Source organism: Pongo abelii, chromosome 13, assembly GCF_028885655.2.
Source record: "Pongo abelii isolate AG06213 chromosome 13, NHGRI_mPonAbe1-v2.0_pri, whole genome shotgun sequence".
NCBI classification, from domain to species: Eukaryota; Metazoa; Chordata; class Mammalia; order Primates; family Hominidae; genus Pongo; species Pongo abelii.
The window spans coordinates 90,080,586-90,102,604 of NC_071998.2; the positions used below are offsets into that span (position 1 = coordinate 90,080,586).

The window sequence follows — 22,019 nt, forward strand, 5'->3', positions numbered from 1 at the left end:
TGGCTCTGCTGAGGACAGGATTGGGGGCAGGATCCTGTGTTCTTGCCACCAGTCTACCCATCACTCATTCCCAACGTCTGGGATAGCTTTGCCTAACTAAGTAAGTGTTTGCACAGGAGTTTAGAGTTTGGAGGCAACGTTGCATATGGAGACATAAGGCCTTCATGTTGACAGAGGCCTCTAGTTTTTATACCGTCATCTCTTTCCTAATTTCAGGTGTTTTAACAAGAATAAGTATTCTTGGTGGGAACAGATCTCACGTTGAGTTGCTAGGAAAGCAAGCTGTCAAATACATTGGGAGCCAGAGGTTCCTTGAGGGCACCATGTGGCAGGAGATAGACAGGACCACACTGGGGCTGGATCCTGGAGGGTTGAGAGTGAGGATGCAAATCTGTTATCAGTGGGAGCCCTGAAGGGGCATGGAAGACAGGACTGTCCTGTGCCTTCGGACAGTAACTCTGATGGTGCATAGAGGGAATGGCTGAGAGAACATTCATTCATTTAGGAGGCTGTTGCAATACTCTGGTACGAGGTAATTTTGGAGCAGTGGGGTTTCAAGTAGGATGAAGGCAAGAGAAATAAATCATGGCTGCAGGACTCAGAGGTCTCTGTACAAGGTGGCAAGGAGGAGTCTCTATACAAAACTCTCTGGACAAAGTGGCAAGAAGGAGTCCTGACTTCATTGAGATGTTCTCTGAATTGCAGGGCGAGAAGGGAGAGCCGGGTGCCATCCTGACAGGGGACATTCCTCTGGAAAGGCTGATGGGGAAAAAGGTAATTAAGTCACCAGACCCTGCAGGCACATATCTGCCCCAGCTTTGCATCTTTGTTTCTGTCCCAAACAGTGACAAGTACATATCTTCCTGTTTTAGGGTGAACCTGGAATGCACGGAGCCCCAGGACCAATGGTAAGTCAGAGCGTCTCTCAGCTGGATCTGGACTGGGGTTTGAAGCATTTTTCATACTTTGATTTGGTTGGATTTAGTTGTCCCAGTTATGAAAATTCAAAGATGTGGCAAAATGTGCATATACTAGGGTAAGGCTAACTACAATTAAATACACTTTTCAGTGATTTAACACGATAGCAGCTTATTTCTCCCTCTTGCAAAGTCCACTGTGGTTGTTCTCAGCTTGGCATCTCTCCTCCAAGAAGTGACTCAGGGATCCAGGATGCTTCCATTCTGTGACTCTGCCATCTTGTGGATTCAAGGTCGCACAGGAGCTGGCAGGCTGAAGTTGGGGAGGGGGAAGAGATTGTGGAAGATAATAACATCACTTCTGGCACATTCCATAAGCCAAAACCCAGATGCTTGTGGCCTCAGAATGTAGTTTAGCTGTGTGTCCAGGAAAGAGAGGTGCACTTGCAGTTATACCACAGAACTTGCCAGCTAAAGATGACCAATTTCCCAGGAAACCGTCAAAGGAACCCCACAAAACCTCTCTGGGATTTTTGATTCTGATTGCGAATATGCCACTCATTTGCTGTGAGACCTTGTGCAAGCCCTCTTCTCTCTCTGGGCTCCTGTTTTCTCATCTGCGCATTGAAGAGACTGAATTAGTACTAAATGATATTAGGGCCCTTCTGGCCTTACGGCTCTGGGAATCCATAACCCATCTGGGCTTCTGAGCAGCTCTCACCATTTCTCTCAAGGGTGAACCCTAAATTTACTTCCCTGTGTAGAACATTCTCTATGGGTCAGACTGTACTGATGCTTCACATAGGTCATCTCATTTCATCTTCACAACCCCAAGAAGTGACTCTCAGAATCCCCATTTTATAGATGAGGAAACTAAGGCCCAAGGAGGCTAAGTAACCTGCCCATGTGACACAGCTTGTAAGTGGCAGAGTGGGGATTTGAGGCCAGCCAGTCAGGCTTTGGGTCCAGTCTATTCTCAAATGAACCTCACTGCCTCTAATGAACATTTGAAACATTGAACATTTAAAACATTTTGGGCTAGAGAATTGTATACAGGTTTGTTTGGTTGAATTTGGATCTCAGGTGTGGGGAGAAAGGACCTCACATTTCTGTGACAGACTTGTATCCTTGAAGAATGGCCTGTAACTTTCGAGGTGAATCCTTCAAAAGACCTTCTGAAGCCTTTGGTCGCTGAAATTAGGAAGAGTGGACACCCAAAGTCAGGTGGCTAAGACAGACTGAGAGATTCTTGTGTTAACTACTGGTTAACCACCTACTAACCTCCAATACTGTGGAAAATACAAATAGTTAGTGGTGGGGGCCAGCAGGCTGCTGTAGACGCCATGGCGGTGGTTCCTACTGAAGCCCAGCTTAGACACAGCTTGCCAAACACAGGCAGTAAGTGGCACCTTCTTCTAATTTGCATGAAGGTGCTGTATGGGCTAGCTGTGGCCCTAGTGACCAGTGTAGCTTATAACTCCTTCTCAAATTCACTGGTGTCATGTTACACAAAGTGTAGACCATGCACCAGCATCACTGACATCACCTGGGAGCTTCTTAGAACTGTAGAACCTCAGGCCCCCACCCAAGACATACTGGATCTGCATTTTTAACAAGATCCAGGTGATTCTTAACACACATTGAGGTTTGGGAAGTGTATTAGTCCATTCTCATGCTGCTATGAAGAAATACCGAGACTGGATAATTTATAAAGAAAAGAGGTTTAATTGACTCCTAGTTCCTCACGGCTAGGAGGCCTCAGGAAACTTACAATTGTGGTGGGAGGCATCTCACCACAGGGCAGCAGGAGAGAGAATAAGTGCCAGCAGGGGAAATGCCAGACACTTACAAAACCATCAGATCTAGGGAGAACTCATTCACTGTTATGAGAACAGCATGGGGGAAACTGCCTCCATGATTCAATTACCTCCCACCACGTCCCTCCCATGACATGCGGGGGTTATGGAATTACAATTCAAGAAGAGATTTGGGTGGGCACACAAAGCCAAACCATACCAGGAAGTGTTGCACTAGAACATACCAACCAAGTGGCCTGTGCCCTGTCAACCCTATCTGTCTTTGCTTTTCTTTCCCTAAGAGTAATACAGACTAGGTACTTTACGTATTGACCCTGTTTCAACTCAGTTTTTATTTGCCATTTTTCAGAGCATGGCTATGTATGTTAATGGTAGGAGGAAAAGGGACTTGGAGTGCCCCAGGCTTAAACCAGTCATTCTTCTGGGAGACACAGCAGACCCAGCTACAGGGTTGGAAAGGCGCAAACCGAGGGTAGAATGTGTTCTAGGAAGACGTACATCACCAGTGGTATTGTCTGTCAACGAAGTAGTTTGCATCCCAGACACTAGAAGACAGGAGGGTTCCTGAAGGTTGCAACAGAACAGTGGCTCTAGAAGCCTGTGGTCCTGGAAAGCCAGCACTGAAATAGGGCCCATGGTCTGGAACTCAGCTGGATGACTGGGGTGTCAGACCAAGACTCTGATTCCTAGGGGCAGGTTAGAGCAAGGAAGGAACCAAATCCTAGAGTGGGTTATCAGGCCAGGCTGGCCTGAGGGGCGAGGCAGGGCTGCGTTATTCAGAATGGGGGATGCAGTAAGCCCTGGGACATAAGACCTAGGGCAGAGGTCCGTATTCTGGGCTGGCCCAGCACCTGGCTACCAGGGAGCTGAGGCCCTGAGCTACTGACCTCTTGCTCCTTAGTTAACTCTGACTGCGAGGGGCTGGGTCCAGAGTCTGGGGTGGGTTGGAGCCTGCAGGAAAGCAGGGGATGGTGTGGGTTGAGCAGGTGCTTCTAGCTGAGAGCGGAGAGGCTGGAGACAAGGAGGCCGCAGGCAGGGGCTTCTACCGGGCTCCCTGCCCTCCTTCCTCCTGTCAGTGGATCATCGTCACCACTGCCTGCAAAAGCGGGCTTGCACTCCTCATTTCCCTGAACCCAGACTTTCTGTTCTTTTCTAATCTGGCATTTGTTTTGCCTCTAGGGGCCCAAAGGACCACCAGGACATAAAGGAGAATTTGGCCTCCCCGGGCGACCTGTAGGTATCAGTGTTCATTGGACAGGCTGGAGGGGGAGGACACATGGGCCAGGCTGGTCTGTGGGTGGAGGGTTTACTGAGGTGTCTGCTGTGGGTTCCAGGGTCGCCCAGGATTGAATGGCCTCAAGGGTGCTAAAGGAGATCCAGGGGTCATTATGCAGGTGAGTCACCCTGGGGATGGAGCCGGAGGTTGGTGTCCAGAGAGGGTGAGAGAGTGCGGGGTCCACAGAGCAGGGCCTGTGGACTGAATGTTCAGGAATGTTGTTCTTCTTCCTTCACTGCCACTGCCAAAGGTCCTCCCACCCAGCCCTGTCCTTCAGCTCTCTCTCAGGAGGGTCCTGCCACCTAAAACACCTTAGTGGAGAATAGACTTTCTTGTGTGGGACGCAGAGGGAGTAGGGGAGAAGGGGATCTGGTCATGCTCAGAAAATGTGGTTCCGAATCCCAGGGCCTCTAACTCTAGGGTAGTGTCACCTCTCCCCTCCTTTACACAGTCCCAGGAATCGCTCACATCACTAGGGGCTCAGTGAGTGCTGGATGTCAGTATCAAAGGCAGATCAGCTACTTAGGTGGGGCCTCCCAGGTTGGCAAACACTGGGCAGCAGCAGGGACCCTGGTCTAGAAGAAAAAACCCAAAGTTTATTCAGCAGCTGCTATGTACCAGACACTGTGCAAAGTGCTTTTAAGGAGAGTTTCTCATTTAGTCTTGGTGATAACTATTGCATGAGACACTATGCAGGGATCTTGTTTTACATAAGAGGATACCGGGGCCTCTAGAAGTCAAGGCACCCACCCAAGGTGACCCAGCTAATAATCCCCAAACCAAGATGTAAACACAGCTCTAAGTCTATTGCTGCTTCTGTTTGTGCCACACTGCTTTCGCTTTGTATGCCCAGAAATCCAGAAATACTATTTTCCTGAAGCATTAGGGGTTGACTCTCACTCACCAAGCCCACTGGAACTGGCAGGTAAACCAGACACTGATGCCTTCATTTAGAGTGATCAATACACTTTCCGCATGGGCTAAACTCTTCATGCCTGCCCTCAGAGCCTCACCTCTCCTGCTTCAAGCTCCTGCCTCTAGGCTTAGAGGAGAAACTGTTGCATGATATTAAGGCCAAGCTGGCCTCACTTTGAAAATGACTGTGCTATCTAACAAGAGTTTTGCATTTATGCTTGCATTTCTGAGACACATTTCCTCTGGCAATATATCACATGAGGGACCCCTGCAGTCCATTCCCACCCCTATACTGGGAATGCACTGATAGGGAGGCCTTAGGCTCAGTATCAACGGGGAGTCAGAATCTGAGTTGCAATCTCAGTTCTGCTGTAAGTTGCTGTGTGGTCTTGAGCAGGTCACCTCCCCTCTCTGGGCCTCATTAGCTGCATCTGTTAACCAGAGACAATACTTGTTGCCCTGCCATCTTCCCTATGGTTTGTTGTGAAGATACAGTGAGGCGGGGGACATAGAAGTGCTCTGTGGCTCCCTGAGCAACCTGAGAGAGAAGTTGGTTGGCTTCAGCAGACCCTCCTTTCCTTCCTCTGGAGGAAGTGTCCTGTGGCTGCCCCTGCACTCACAACAACCTGAACTAATGGAATGGCCTTTTTTTCTTCCTTCAGGGCCCACCTGGCTTACCTGGCCCTCCAGGCCCCCCTGGGCCACCTGGAGCTGTGATTAACATCAAAGGAGTAAGTTGGCATGCAGTGGGAAGACCTTCCCGATTGGCCTAAGCTGGAGTCAGGTGTCCTGTTGACCTCACCTCTCTTGTTCTCAATACCCACAGGCCATTTTCCCAATACCCATCCGACCACACTGCAAAATGCCAGTAAGTAGCAATCACTGCCTTAAAGAGCAGGCTTTGGCATAGATAGCAACTCAGAGAAAAAGGTCAGCCTTTGTCTTAGGCCCTTTCTATCCTCAAATGTCCTCTCTGATGTCTTCTATCCCCTAAGTGTAGACCCTCAAGTGACTAGAAGCTTTTAGATAACAGATCGTGGCAATGAAATATACTGGATCTTCTAAGGGTGCACACACAGTGAGGTGCTTCTTTTCATACAATCTAAAAAGCAGTGTCTTTTGTTATTGCGACCACATTAGCTTCATGCTTGGAGTAGTATAAAATTGGGAAAAATAGACCCCTTAGAAAACATAGATGAGAAGACAATCCATGCCAACCCATGATCTTTGCATTGAGAACTTTGGGCTAAAATCTGTAGCTGACTATGCTGCCCTTTCGCAGTGATCACATCACTGCACAGCACACAACACTGACAGGCAGGGCTGATCTCTCCCACTTTATGATAATGAAACAAACTGTGACTCAGAGAAGCTCACTGGCTTGTCCAAGGTCATGGGACTTGACTGAGCTGGGACCATAACTCAGGTCTCCTAACCACCAGGCAGCAGGTGCAGACACTGGGATTCTGAGGGGTCAGACACTTGCCCGGCCCCCCAGCCATTGAGCAGCTCTGTCCCTGATTTCTTACCCACAGGAAGAGAGTCAGATTTCTGTGAGAAAACCCAGTGGAGAGGGTGGGCCTTGTGTACAGGCATTAGTCACAGAACCATGCATAATCATTCTCTCATTCATTCAACAAACATTTATTGAGCACTTATGCAGTGCCAAGTACTCTGCTAGGCCCTGGGGACACAAGGGTGAACTAGACGGATGTGGCCTCTGCTCTCAGGAGCTTGCAAATTACAATTTAGAAATATTCTTTGAGGTGAGTTCATAATTGATCCCTGTTGGAGGTGATGCTAAGGCTTGGGTCAGAGCCTTCAAGATGACGCAGTTTGGCTGCGTATTTGCCCAGACATCTGGCTAAGTCTAAACGTTGAGGCATCCAAGTCTGCAGCTCAGGGCCTGGGAACTCTGGCCTAGAGGGCAGGACCCACCTATGTCAGGTGACTAAGGGGCTCCAGGCTCTACATGGAGACAATAGCAACCCAGTATGTTTTTATATCCATGGCCTGAAGAGAAACATAAAATCTCAGTGCTGGAGTGACCTTCCTGGGCAGTCGCTGCATCCCACCTCCTTATCACACAGGAGAGACCACACAGCCCAGAGAAGCAAAAGGCCGGCCCCAGGTCACACAGTGAGTTAGTACAGAAGCCTTTCGCAACTAACATGATTTCAGACCTTAAATGAGCCAGCCACAGAACAGCACTTGACAAATTTTAGAGTGCTGTAAAAATGCTACTGCAATTATTATGACCTGCACCAGGACCTCTTGGAGTAACCATGGCCTTTGGGGGTCGTGGGGATACCTAAAAGAAGGAAAAGATAGGCTCAAAGCATTTTTAGTAAGATTTTTTACTTCATATTGCCTGGCTAGATACTATAGGAGCTGGGTCATGGACGTTTCTTGTCCAACTCTCAAAATGGACATTTTGAAATGGAAATGCTTCCTCTTACAGCCAGCATTTCATGAGCCCCTTCTGGTTTCGGCTCCTTCCAACACCCTAATCATTTACAGCTCATGTCTGTAGTGGAGAAACTTTATCAGCATAGCCTGCAAGATAACAGCTTGGAGCTGCAACCTTCATCCATAACTTAGAAATGTTTTTCCTGGTAGATTTCCTCCCCACTCCCATCTTTTCTTGGTGGCCCCTGAGCAGCTTGTGACCCTCCACCCATAAGCACAGAAGGATTTTGGCACCATATGGATGACTTTGATTCTACACATCAATTGGGAAGAAGCCAGGTTTCAAGTGGCTTTGTCTTAATAGAGAAGGAAATGCAGGAATCTGGGGAAAACTGGGAAGGAATATTATCCAGAACAGCCTGGACTCCAGACCCCTGAAACTTAATGAGGTGTCCAGAATAGCCACCCCCCAATCTAATGATAACCCCCTTTGCTAATTACCTGCCCATGATGCTCATCTTTGATTAGATGCAATAGCTAAGCTAATGGCTGACCCAGTTTCACGGTTGGGCACGTCACTTGCTCGGATGCTTGACCTTACACATGAGTCAATCCCAACCGATAAGAAAGGAAGACAAGAATGTTCACAGTTGGCCAAACCACCACTGCCACGATTCGTTGTCTTAAAGCTTTGGGCTTCCTTATGGCTGAGTTTTTTGGCCATTAGGCCTCAGCTCTGTCTCCCCAGCTCAACTACATTCATGGGTCTCCCAGTTTAAAGCCTGGGATGTCTGTGCATTGACAGCTCCTGGGGACTCAGGGTTTTGGGGGACTCCAGAGCCAAAGGAAGACCTGACTCTGTGGCATTGCCTCTTTTGTCACATGCCCCCGGGACAGTGGCTGCCTGTTTCTGCAAACACCAGGGCAGAGCTTGCAGTGCCTAACCTGGCCTTCCTCTCTTTCCAGGTTGATACTGCTCATCCTGGGAGTCCAGAGCTCATCACTTTTCACGGTATACACTCCCTTCTTCATCATTTGTTTCTCTGGGACATCTCCTTGAGGAAGATGATTTTCCTTTGCCCAGTGCTGGGCGCAGACTAGGTGGTCAGGAAGGTCTAACTGGATGCTGTAGGGTTGGGAGTGGCAGCTGAGCCAAGGCTGTGGGGCTGTGCACCTCTCTTTGGTTTGGTCACACATGTGTCTATTCTGCTCATCTTAGCTGAGCCTCCTAGTTGGCAACAAGCACTCTGTTCTTTCAGTTGTTCATTTGTTCATAAAACATTCACTGATGCCTATTCCTTACTTGGTATGATCCGCACTGGGCTGAGGCAGATTCCAAGAGCCTGGGAAGCGCTGTTCCTGCCTCTCAGACTCTTGGAACCTCCTAAGTGAAACTACTTCAAAAACAATTATAGTGTAGTATATCAAGAGCCGATCAGGGAAGGGCCATGGGAGCTCAGGAGACCCTTGCCTCAGTGTCCATGCAACTTTATAAGCATCTCCTGGGAGCTTGTTAGAAATGCAGAGCTTCAGGTCCCACCCTAGACCTGCTGAATCAGAACCCGTGTTTTAACCATCTCCCGGGTAAGGTGTGTGCACAGCAAAGTGTGAGAAATGCTGGCTCAGAGGGTTTGATTAGTAAATGTCAGCATGTTCATAGCCACATGCAGGAGCTTTGCTATGGCACATCAGAGAGGGACAGGCCAGGGGACGGGGCCTGCAGGTGAGCAGTCACTCTGGTCCCCCAGTCCTCACACACCCTGTCACGCCACTTGGGGTTTAAATAGGGGAAGGTCTTTTTCCTTCAATATTTACCTTCAGCTTGGCTGCATCACCCCGGCCCACCAGGTGGTGGTCTCCCTGATGATATCTGGCCCCGTGATTTTTCTGTCACTTCTGCTTACCAAGCCCAGCCTGTTTCCAAACTCTATGCTTAGATTCAGTTCAAGGCTCCCCTTTCCCCTGGTGCAAGGTGGACCTTAGGGAGCAGGGGATGGAGCTGGATTTGTTTTCTCAGATCCCCAATTGTTCCTCTTCCCTGTGAGCCTCCCCTGGAAGGAGGGGGAGGGAACAGATCTTTCTGGATGTGACAGCTCCTAGTGAGCAATCATCCTGCTTACTGTGTGCAGCTACTACTGCTCCAGTTGGTGCTGGTGCACTTGCTGTCTTCTCTTCTGATCACTGCTGTCTGTGGGCTCAGTGTGGGTGAAGGAGGCCCCATGGGCCCCACTGCACAGGTCATTGGTCTCACACAGCATTCCCAGGGTTGGAGAGGCCTCGATAGATGTAGTTGCCGCTCCCTACTGACCCTCTATTGACACCATCATGCCTGTGATGCTCATATTCCCTCCCCTTCATTGAGAAAGCCTGAGCCCCTACCCTCATCTACACTTTGTGGCCCCATCTCTAGGCTCAAGAGCATTGGTGGGTTGATCTGTCACACCTCTTGGGAACGAGGAATTCAAAGACCTAGCGTCCACCCTACCCATCCAGGTGGGGAAAGGGAACCACTTCCCTTCCCAAGCAGTGATCTCCCAAAAGGCTTTCTTCCATACCCCCTGCCACATAAAGAGTTGAGGGGAAAGGTGGGGATGGAATGCCAGTTTTGCAGCAACGGTGTTTCTCACTAGTCCTGTGGGGATGTACAACACTGCATGGTAGGCATTCTCACAACTTTGTACGTAGAAAACTTAGTGCCCTTGTTTGTCCTGTGCGGGCACTCTTGGGAAAGCCCTCTCCTTCCCTCACACTCCCACGCTGCACAGGCCTAGATGAGATGAGTCTGGAAGATTGACATGGTGCTGAGTCTCTGTCTTCATTTGTGGCACTGTCCAAGCCAGGGTTAGCTGCAGCCTCTGCTGCACTCCCAGGATGTGCTGCTAGAACCTCAGTGAGAGCACATATTTCATCTTGCCTTGCGTTACTGTGAGCTGTGTCTGTCTCCCAGTAGACTGAGCTTTTCAAGGTTGAGAATGTGTCTGAAGCATCTACCTCTGCCCTCTTTATGATTTTACACTTGCTGATTTCTCAGGAGGGCTTTGTTTGAGTGGACTTTGCTAAATGAGCTTGGTTTGAAAACCTGTCTCACTCAGAAAGGTTTTATATAGAAAGAAGATGATTTTCCTTTTTTTTTTTTAACGTGTATGTGTTTGGTGGCAGGTGTTAAAGGAGAGAAAGGATCCTGGGGTCTTCCTGGCTCAAAGGGAGAAAAAGGTGACCAGGGAGCCCAAGGACCACCAGGTATTCCAGCTCTTGTTCTCAATCTTGCCTTTCATTTTTTGCTCCTGAGAACAAATGCAACTGAGAAGTGTGACCTAGCCAGAGGGTAAGACTAATGACATTCCACCCTGACCACAGGCTCCACTGGTTTCTAGTGAAAATCAAGCATAGGCCTGGCATGTCCAATATGGAACATTGTCAAGAGAGACCAGAAAATCCAATCATTCATCTTTTATATGCAAAACAAGGTCCAAAGAAGGCCAGGGACCTACCTGGGATCCCACAGTGTCTGGGTTGATGGGCCCACAGTAGCACCTGTTTCTGCTTCCAAGCAGACTCTGTTAGCCAACCCAGTGCGGGGTCACATCCACTAAGATGTAACTGTGGTTGCCAACTTAGAGACTTTTATTTTAAAATTTCTGAAATTACAATTGTGAATTTTACGAAGCATTTCTTTTTCAGGTCCTCCACTTGATCTAGCTTACCTGAGACACTTTCTGAACAACTTGAAGGTGAGTATTTCTCTACCAATATTTGGCCTGTGTTTTTCATGTTTTGGTTTATGTCAGAGACTGAGTTCATCCCACTCTTACTGAAATATTCCTATGTTCTCTGCTTCCAGGGGGAGAATGGAGACAAGGGGTTCAAAGGTGAAAAAGGAGAAAAAGGAGACATTAATGACAGCTTCCTTATGTCTGGGCCTCCAGGCCTTCCCGGAAATCCAGGCCTGGCTGTGAGTAGAGACCCCCCAAGTCATCTTCCCCAAAGACTTACAGCTTTCCCAGAAGCCCCCAATGGGACTAGGCAGTTAGGGCTAGTCATTGTACTATAAGCTGGAGGCAGATCTTGGGGATCAGCCAGCTCTTTCCCCATCCTTGTTGATTGATGGGTGGGTTGGCTGAGGTCCCTGGAGAGAAGGTAGCTGGCCAAGGCCACATGAAGGTAGGTAACTTCCAGGCCATTAGTCACACTGCCTTATTCATGACATTGGTGGAAAATTCACTCCACACAAAGAATGATTAATGGTGAATGCATCAGAAAACAGAAGCAGAATGGAAGGTAAGGGAGATATTCTTAGAGGAGCTATTTGATTCTTCTGAAATTTTATCAAAGGAGCTCCTAGATAGATGTGGTTTTCCTAGGATGAGAGATTTTTCCAGGTGAAAGGAGAGAAAGTCAAGCTGTGCCCCCAACAAGAATATGACCAGATCATTGACTTTTGGTCCCAGAGCTCACCATGAGGGTAGAACCAGAAAAGCCAGAGATCAGAGTTCTGCCTCTAGCTCTGCCTCTAATTTGCTTCATGATCCTGGGCAAGTCCTTTCACTTCTCTGGGCTTCAGTGTCTCCATCTGTGAAATGCAAAGGCTAGACTAGATGATCTCCAAGGTCCCTTCTGCCTCCAGGGCTCTCTGGGGTTCTCTGTAGAGTCATTCAACATAATGACTGGACTGCCATCTTGGAGGCCTTACCCCACCTTGAATTGTGCCCAGGATTGAGGATGGTAATAACAATAGCTGGTGTTTATTGATTTCTTTTAAATATTCTCATAAAAAGACTAGGTGGGACTTCTAGTGATGAATGATGCTTTCTCTCTGTTATGGTGTGCTTGCCTTGACAGGGCCAGAAAGGGGAGACAGTCGTTGGGCCCCAAGGACCCCCAGGTGCTCCTGGTCTGCCTGGGCCACCTGGCTTTGGAAGACCTGGTGATCCTGGGCCACCGGGACCCCCGGGGCCACCGGGACCTCCAGCTATCCTGGGAGCAGGTTAGTGCCGTAAACAGTGCCCTTATTCACGCTGTCCCTACCATTGTGTTCAAGGTCACAGCATCTGGGTGGCTTGTCACAGCTGCACTGCCTAACAGAGGGCTTTCCTGGATACCGCCTTCTTTCTTTTTTTTTTTTTAATTGAGATATAATTTGCACATCATAAAATTCACCCACCTAAAGTGTCTAATCCAGTAGCTTTTAATATATTCATGAAGTTATGCAGTCATCACCACTGTCTAATTCTAGACCATTTTCATCACACCAAAAAGAAATTTCATACCAATTAGCAGTTGTTCTCTTTTCTCTCTTTCCCTCTCCTCCACCAGATCTGGGCAACCATGAATCTAGTTCTGTCTCCAGATTTGCCTATTCTGGACATTTCATATAAATGGAATCATATAATATATGGCCCTTTGAGTCTGGCTTCTTTCACTTAACACAGTGTTTTCAAAGTTCACCCATGTTGCAGCACAGAGTTCATTCCTTACTGTGGCCAAATAATATTGCATTGTATAGGATGTACATTTTGTTTATTCATTAATCTGTTCATGGACATTTGGGTTGTTTCTACTTTTTGGCTATTATGAATAATGCTACTATGAACTTTTGTGTACAATTTTTTATGTGAACATGTTTTCCGTTCTCTTCAGTATATACGTAGGAGAAATTGCTGGGTCATATGGTAACTCTATGTTTAACTTTTTGAGGAACTGCCAGACTGTTTTCCAAAGGAGTCACAACATTTCGCATTCCCACCAGCAGTGGCAGTGTATGAGGGGGTTCCAATTTCTCCTCCCGTATTATGGTACCTTCATTGTATCTTTTTGATTATAGCCATCCTACTTGGTATGAAGTGATATCTCACTGTGGTTTTGGTTTGCATTTCCCTAATGACTAATGATGTTGAGCATCTTTTCACGTGTGAGTGGAAACTTCCTGGCTGCTCTGTCAATGCCTTAAGGGCATGAGAACCTGCCTTAATAACCAGCAGTGACTGGAACTCTGTATATAAAAATCTATTCATCCCTTAGAGCCTTACCTCCTCATATGCAAAACTGGCGAAATTAAAGAAAATCTCTATGTAATGAGCCAGGCATTTTGCTAATCACTTTGCTAATCACTTTGCTGTGGTATTTTATTGAAACCTCACAACAACCCTTTTAAAAAAGCATTAACATCCCCATTGTACAGGTAAGGAAAGTGCAGCCCAGAGACATTTAGGAACCTTTCCAAGGTCACACAGCTAATAAATGACACCAACAGGATTCAGACCCAGAGCAGTGTAGCTCCAAAGCCTGTGTTATTTCTACTATGTCCATTGTAGGAGGCAATAATAGCAGCAATAATCGCATGAAGGCATACTTTTTTGTTGTTTGGCTTGGCAGGAGCCAGGTATGGTGGAAGCATACCTGGAAAGAGACCTACAGAGTCCTTGGCATAAGGAGAGCTTTACACAGGAGGTGACTTTGGGGCTGGGGCTTTGACTTAGCCTTGGATCTTTTGGCTGCAATTGATAGAAACGTAACTCAAAATAGCTCAAGCAAAGGGGAAATGTACTGGGTGTGAAGGAGGGAGTGAACAGTCAACTTGTGGGAGAGGTAGATAAGCAGCTGGACCTCAGGAACAGCCAGAGCCAGGGACTCAACCCCTGCAAGGATTCTCTGGCCATCTCTTGTCTCGGCTTCTCTCTGCATGCAGTTCCGTGCTTCCTCACCACAAACCACATCCTCTGCACAGCGGGAAATATGGTTACTGACAACTTATAGCTTCCACTGTCAGCTAGAAATCTTGAACTTCTTTTACTATTTTAGTTTGAAAAGTCCTGGGATGGGGAAGTCCTAGAGAAGGGTCCTCATGGGCCTGACTTGGGTGAGGTACCCAATCTTAGACCAATCATCTATGACCAGGAGGTCGGATCACATGAGAACATGGTAGCTCTTTCTGGAACCAAAAGGTTGTAGAGGTGAAGGGAAGGTCCCAAGAGAAGGAGATGAGGACACTGGTCCTACAAAGGCAGAAGGTGCTGAGTGGATGGAACCATAGGTGCCCACACAGCCGTGAGAGAGGAGTAGGACTACAGGAGGTGGAGTCATATTACAGGGTGAGTGCAAGGTGGAGAAAATCTGTTGTCCACAGCAACACTACATTAGGGCTCCCGGGATGCCTTGCTGCATTGAGCAAGGATTGCCTCTCACATCATGTATAGCAATTCAGTTTACAAAACACTTTCATGGCCATTATCCCTTGTAGTCTTCACAGCAACCCTGGGAGGAAGATAAAACAGATATTATTATAAAATTCATCTCACGGATGAAGACACTGAAGCTCACAGAGGTGAAGAGACTTACTTGAGGTCACAAATTCTATTAGGAGGCATGGCTGGGATCCAAATCCGAGTCCACTGGCCCTCTATCCACTAGACATTTGCCACCTATGTGTGGATGTTCAAGTCCTATGTTGGAACTGAACATTTGCTTGCAACGACCTGAAGAATTGTATAATTTTACTGGGACTTGTAAAAACACCCTTAATTCTGCCAAGAGCTTGGCAGATTTGGAGGAGTTGTCAGGGGTAGGGTGAGCAGAGGATGAGAGAGGTAGAAGAACAGCCAAAGGAATAGTTGTAATTATACTACTTTATGTTTGCCTAAAGTAAGGGCTTTTCAGTTGAGGAATCATAGACTCCTAGAGAGTTCAAGGATATACCTCCAGGATTTGTCATCCCAGTAATATTTTTTTGTAGAATTGTGTGTGCATTTTTCTGGGAAAGAGGGCACTAGCCTTGATCTGATTTTTAAGGGCACTGTGACTCTTCAAAAGCTAAGAACCCCTGGCCGAATGAATGCTGTACATGTACAATTTTCAAAGCACTCAGTTCTCACCACAGCCCAGGGAAGAAGAAATGCCTATTTTACATTTTGCAGATGAGGAAACAGCTTCAGAGAGCTTGCTGTTTCCTCGAGATCACACAGCTAGGAATGGACAAACTAAGGACTTGAGTCCATGTCTCTGGCCCCAAGGCCAGGGCTACTGTCACTGCACCACCCTGGTCTCCTCCCACTCCCTAGAGCCTTCTCTTCCTCTTTCTGAGCCTGCTTCCTCTGTTCAGTGTCACATGCTTGTCTCTTGGGTGAAATAAGTTGTATGAGTCAGGACATTTTTCAATGCAAGTGACAAAATATTCAACTTAAACTGGCTTTTATAAAACAACCACAAAAGGAATTGATTCACTTATGAAACGGAAAAGCACTAGCCATGGCTTCATCCAGGGTAACAATCAAGAATCCCAGCTCTTCCCTGAACCGGTCAATGTGGCCTAAGTCACACGCTGGGGGCACAGCACCCAAGATACAGGTGGAAGTTGGGATGCTTTGTGGTGCTGTGAATGGGGTTGAACACACTTCTCTCCGGGAGTCAGCTGATACCTCAGACATTTTTCAGAGTGTGGTTTTTGTATAACTTCTCTTTTCTGTTTTGTCTTAGCTGTGGCCCTTCCAGGTCCCCCTGGCCCTCCAGGACAGCCAGGGCTTCCCGGATCCAGAAACCTGGTCAGTATTATTATCAGTGTGTAGTCATCATTCCATTTGGGATGGATTTACTTAAAACTCTGGCTACGATCTTCTGTGTCTGACATCCCTTGGGGATCAGGCCTTCATGATAGTAGGCTTGGTGCAATTCCATAAATAGTAGAAGGGATTTGTTATCTATTTGGATGACTTATTAAGTAAAAAGATGTGAAAAACAAAATCATTTATATATAAGTTCCACCATTCGAATCCTTAATTGACTAAGTTATAACAAGAACCAATCATATTACTTGTTTTTTGTTTTTTTTTTGCGGGATGAGGGGTGGACAGGGTCTCCCTCTGTCACCCAAACTGGAGTACAGTGGTGAGATCATGGCTCACTGCAGCCTCAACCTCCCTGAGCTCAGGTAATCCTCTCATCTCAGCCTCCAGAGTAGCTGGGACTACAGATGCACACTACCACACCTGGCTAATTTTTTTTTTTTTTTTTTTTTTTTTTTGTAGAGACAGGGTTTTTGTTACATTGCCCAGGCTGGCCTTGAACTCATGGGCCACCAAGGTGATTCTCCCACCTTGGCCTCCCAAAGTGCTGGGAGTACAGACACGAGCCACCACGCCTGGCCACCAATCATAGTATTTCAAAAAGCATAAACCTGCTCGGGTGCGGTGGCTCTCTCCTGTAATCCCAGCACTTTGAGAAGCTGAGGCAGGAGGATTGCTTGAGTCTAGGAGTTCAAGACTAGCCTGGGCAACGTAGCGAGATCCTGCCTCTACAGAAAAATGTAAAAATTAACTGGGTGTGGTGGTGCGTATCTGTAGTCCCAGCTACTTGAGAAGCTAAGGATCACTTGAGCCTGGGAAGTCGAGGCTCCAGTGAACCATGACTGTGCCACTGCACTCCAGCCTGGGTGAAAAAGCAATACCCCATCTCTAGAAAAAAAAGAAAAAATGAAACAACAAAAGCCCAAGAGCATAAACAATGTTACAACAGGTCCTGTGCTGGTCAGATTTACTTGGATAATTCAGTCTTCTCCATTCTGCCAAAGAACATCTCTGGCATATTCGTTACCCTGCAGCTCATTGGAACGAAACACAGCAGCACTCCAAGATTACTGTAATGCGCAGAAAAATGGAAAAATACTTCACAAGGATGTCAGGAGTCCAAAAATGATCTTTGATCTTTGCTGGATGTTAGTTGCAAAATTTGGCTGCCAAAAGAAAGAACTGTCCTACATATGATGGAATTCTGATATTTGGTTCCCTTGGGGGATAGCTAAGTCATTTTGATGCACAAAGCCATTATCTTCAAGGCTAGGTGAAAATTAATATTTTATCATCTTTCTCAGTTACAATGAAAAATAAAAACTCCCTTGGCTGATATTTCTTTGAGATTTGATGCTATTCAATAGATTTTTGTAGCTTCTGTATGTGCTTCTAGATATGCCAAATGGCTGTCTAATCTTTGGCACTTTTCTAGGCAGAGAAATTACAGACCTCCATTTTCTATCATGCATTTAATGTAACTACCAAGCTAGACAAAGAAGATTTAAGACCTTAAGTATAGTTGCTCACTTGCTTGCCTTTCTTATTCCAAATGAAAAATTTGAAACTCTTCAAGGACCAGCATGAAGTAACACCATTTAGCCATGTTAGTGCCACCAAGTAGCTTAAAAAAATAGAAGTGGTAAAACTTACCAGTGCTTTTGCTGATACCCAAACCAAAACAAAGATAACTCCATTGACAATTTGTAAAGGTCTTTATACCACAGAATATTGTCATTTTTGTTTTAATTCATTTATTATAGGTTAGATTTGTGTTTCAAAGTACACGTTTTTGTTTTATCAAGAAGAATGCCCTTTAGTTATTAATGAAGGTATATGCCCCTATCTGGCACATTAACAAGCCTTTTTATTGAGTATCTGGGGACGGCTCCTAGTTGAATTTACAGAGAGGCCAGGTTATCAGATGGTGCCATTGCTTTAATGATAATGGCAGTGTTTGGAATTTAAATGATCCGACAGGTCACGGCATTCAGCAACATGGATGACATGCTGCAGAAAGCACATTTGGTTATAGAAGGAACATTCATCTACCTGAGGGACAGCACTGAGTTTTTCATTCGTGTTAGAGATGGCTGGAAAAAATTACAGGTAATTTCTAAACTTCCTTTAACACACGGCCTTCAAATACCCTCTAAAAATAATAATCTACTCCCATAAATGCCATTTTTTTCTGTTTTGAAATGGGAAAAGTTTGTAATTGATCTTTCATTTCAATGTACTGTTTTTCTTAAAGCTGGGAGAACTGATCCCCATTCCTGCCGACAGCCCTCCACCCCCTGCGCTTTCCAGCAACGTGAGTAGTTACCCTGTTGGACTGCTCATGCATTCATTTATCAGCATTTGCTGAATCCTCCTTGGTATCTAGCACCAAGCTCTCCAAACTCTGGACAGTCAGCTGTGCATGGTTTAGTATCTGGTGAAATCCTAGAAACTAATGGGTGCTAACAGAAGGTTCCCACAGTAGAGCGGAGGAATGACTAGATCCAGAGGCTGGAGACCTGCTGTTCCCATGTAGTAGCCAAATCCTCTTGGGCAGAGGGCTTCCTCTATCTTGGTCTCAGTTTGTTCATCTGTGGAATCATTCGTTGGTATAAGCAATCTAGAAGATTCCTTTAATTTTTGGCACCATCTGCCTTATAAGAACATGGGCAACTGGCATTGTCCATCTTCTAGCCCTAGAGCAATGCTTTGAGGTGGGTACTATCATCCCCGTTTTGCAGATTATGAAACTGAGGCTCTGAAGAGGTAGCTTTCTCTATTAAGTGAAAGAGTTGGTGATTAAACATGGGTTTATCAAAAAGAATGCCCTTCCTTGATTCAGTGCTCTTTTTAAAAGTCTTGAGAACATTTTCTCCCTTTCCGAAGATGATTTCTTCAGCAGGTCATGAAACTCTTTACAGTTAAGAGTCACAGTTACAGACAATGGCAAATTATTTAAAGCATCTTCTCAAGAAACATTGCACTTGCACCTCAATACACTCTGAAGAACAGATTGAATGCGTATTCAGAACTGTTTCTTTTCCTCCTTTTCATAACAGCCACATCAGCTTCTGCCTCCACCAAACCCTATTTCAAGTGCCAATTATGAGAAGCCTGCTGTAAGTACAATTTATACATTTAATCTTCAAATACTGAGTGTGTATCTACTAGGTGCTAGGTCTCATGCTTAGTACACAGTTCCTACCATCATGATGCTTATAGACTAGTGCGAGAGGCAAACAAAAAACAGAGAATTACAATACAGTGTGGTAAGTTGTTTGGGTGAACCAAGCACAGGGTGCTGGGGGTATATGGGAGGGCAGAGACGTCTACCTGGAGGAGGTTACCTCCAAACTAAGACCCAGAGGACAGCTGAGTTCAGGGGTGAGCCAGGTGGAAGAGAGGCAAAGGGAAGATGGAACAGAGGGAGGTAAGGGGAAGGGCTGTGCATTCCTGTAATTACTAGTATTAACTTACAGGCAAAAGAGTAGAGTTCAAGGCAGAAAACGGAGACATTTAGTCTGCGGAAGTCAGCAAAACAAGTGCTAGGTTTCAAGGGTCTGCAAGCCAAGCCAAAAAGTTTGACCATTTTCTGTGGGCAATGGGGAGCTACAGAAGGGTTTAAAGCAGGAAACAGGTATGACAAGACTAGTGTTTCAGAAATTACCTTGGTTACAGTGTGCAGATTAATCAGAAGAGACAGGAGCAGGGGTCCAAAGGCCAGTTAGGTGACTCCTGTGTTATCTGAACTAGAATCACAGCAGTGAGCCCATAGACTAGTAGGCAATTGGAGAGACATGAAGGAAGCAGAAATGACTAATTGCGTCATTGATTGAATATGGCACATTAAAGATGAGAAAGGTCAAGAATGATGCCAAGTTTCTGCTTGGATGATTGAGTGGTGACAGTTTCCTTTCCAGGGATTGTTTCATTGCTGGGATTAGAAACTCTGTCTATTCCTTTGCTAGCTTAAGTAAAGATCTCGTTTAAATCAGCATAGAAACCTCATGGAACTCCATCACAGGAAGAACAGTCAGGCCTAGGACTCTTGTCTCTATTAGTCTGCTCTGCTATCTCTATAGACCACCTTCTGAAAGGGTCTTTCTTCCTCCCAATGTCACCCCAAAACACATACATAGGTGACATGAGCTTGCACACAGCTTTGGGTCACCCTGGCACTGATTCTTGCCCCAACTCTGTGTGATCTTACAGCTACTGACCCCAGTACTACTGACTCAGTTCAGAGTCTTGGGAGAGATAGTTTATATGGTCTGTCTTGGGTCAATTGCCCACTCCCAGCCCGATCAAGAGTTACCAGGAGATTGAGGTTGAAGGTCTAAGGCCATTCCTTGTAGCAAGGATTGTGGGGGCACTTTCTAACAACAGATGTGAGCATTTCCTAGTGTGCTGCCATTGACCAAGGAGGAACTAATTTGGAGCATGGTGAGTCTGAGGTGCCTGGAGGAAACCTGAGTGGAGACTACCAGGAGGGAATAGGTTCTGAAGGTCTGAAACCCCACAGTGGGATCTTGGCTGGAGATGAGCCATGCAATTACTACAGGGCTAGTTGGATTCCCAAAAAAGAATGTATACAGTCAGAAGGGATTAGACTATGAGGAGCAAAACTGAAAAGGAACTGATGGGAGAAATATGAGAAGGAAACTGAGAAGCCATAGCCAGAGAGGAAGAAAGCAAGCCAAGCAAGGTAGTAGCCAACAGTGTCAAAGGCTGCCAGGAAATTCGTAAGAAGAACCAAAAGGTGTCCTTCAAATTTAGAAACTAGAGCAAAGCATTTAGTAGCCAAAAAGATTCTAGTTGGTTGAAGAGTCAGTGGGAAGTGAAGGAAGAGAGATGTGAGTGTCAGTAACCCTTCAAAAAGCCCCAAAGTTAGGGCAGTAGCTAAAGGATTTTTTAAATGGTATTTTGTAAATTCAGAACTAATACGTATTCATTGCAGAAAATGTCAACAATGCATGAAAACAATGGAGAAGAAAATAGTAACACACCTACAATTTTATTAAAACTACAACCATCCACAAAATAGCAATTTTAACATTTTGAGTGTTGTAACATTACTGTCTTCCTAAAAGTACAATATAAAAATGTTGTCATTTTATAAAAATGGTCCAGCAATTAAAGAAATACAAACATGAGAACACAAAAACCCCCAATCTCGTCATTCAGAAACAACCGTAATTTCAGACATTTCTCTGTGTCTCTCTAAAGGACAGTAGGGCTTGGTGGGATTAGAGGTGTGGCAAGGAAGCCCTGCAGTTGCCCCCTGCCTGTGCCTTTCTTAGGTGGCCCCTGGCATTGGGGAAGCCTCATTCCATCAAGGCCTCATGTGATGCACTCTGATGTCACCCCAAAGCACACTGGTTGGAAGATGATGAGACCATAGGGCTTCTTCCCTCAGGCACCAGAGTCTCCAGATGCATGAAGAAGAAGACGGGGGTGGGGGCAGTATAGTCAGATGGCAAGGACATCAAAGGGTCAGGGTGTATATGTGGAGGTGGAAGTCTGGTGGCCTGCCTGTGATTGTGGTGGGTGGGCAGCATGCTAAAGCTCCCTCTTATCCCAGTGGCTGAGAATGTAGAGCATAAAATGCTAGCCACTGGGAGGCCTGCTGGGGAAGCCTTGGCTCAGTGCAGGGCAGGAAGGAGATGGAGATGGGGCGTGATGCTGCTTGACCTGGACCTCCATCTAGTATCGTGGTCAAGACAGAACCAGGATGAATAAAAAGAGAGAGACTGGAACAGGTGGCAGCCTTGGGGTCTGTCCTCTGCAGGAAGGAAAGTGGCGGTGAAAGGAGAAAAATATCCAGAGATGTGCTAGGGCTGCTTGGGGCAGTCTGGACACTCACTGTAGCTCATGGCCAGTTGTGGCCAACTGGCTGGAAGCTGGAGAAGCAGAAGACCACCATGGCGATCCTGGTCACTGGCACACACAGAGGCTTTGTTCAGGTCTGAGAGGCGGGGTAGAAACCAGGAGAGAAACACTGGCCGCCTCCTGCCCCACCGCCTGAGCCTCATTTCATGTCCTTTGGCTTAAGATATTGAAAAATATTTTCCTTTTTGGTAACTTGGACCCAGGTCCTGCACCAGCCTCTCAGCTCTAAGTTGATGAGATA

General features: G+C 46.4%; 1 protein-coding gene across 3 annotated transcripts in view; it reads left to right on the forward strand.

Annotated features, from left to right (window-relative positions):
• Positions 1–22,019, forward strand: part of COL15A1 (collagen type XV alpha 1 chain) — a 127,325-nt gene that overhangs the window by 100,627 nt on the left and 4,679 nt on the right. For all 3 annotated transcript variants that reach the window (XM_024252596.3, XM_002820027.6, XM_024252595.3), the window contains 15 exons: positions 706–774; positions 873–908; positions 3,914–3,967; positions 4,069–4,128; positions 5,588–5,656; positions 5,752–5,793; positions 8,301–8,346; positions 10,494–10,574; positions 11,016–11,065; positions 11,176–11,286; positions 12,174–12,318; positions 15,804–15,868; positions 17,870–17,998; positions 18,144–18,203; positions 18,949–19,008. In XM_024252596.3, coding sequence (XP_024108364.3) covers positions 706–774; positions 873–908; positions 3,914–3,967; positions 4,069–4,128; positions 5,588–5,656; positions 5,752–5,793; positions 8,301–8,346; positions 10,494–10,574; positions 11,016–11,065; positions 11,176–11,286; positions 12,174–12,318; positions 15,804–15,868; positions 17,870–17,998; positions 18,144–18,203; positions 18,949–19,008 — 1,077 coding nt within the window. The remainder of the gene's footprint in view (positions 1–705; positions 775–872; positions 909–3,913; positions 3,968–4,068; positions 4,129–5,587; positions 5,657–5,751; positions 5,794–8,300; positions 8,347–10,493; positions 10,575–11,015; positions 11,066–11,175; positions 11,287–12,173; positions 12,319–15,803; positions 15,869–17,869; positions 17,999–18,143; positions 18,204–18,948; positions 19,009–22,019) is intronic.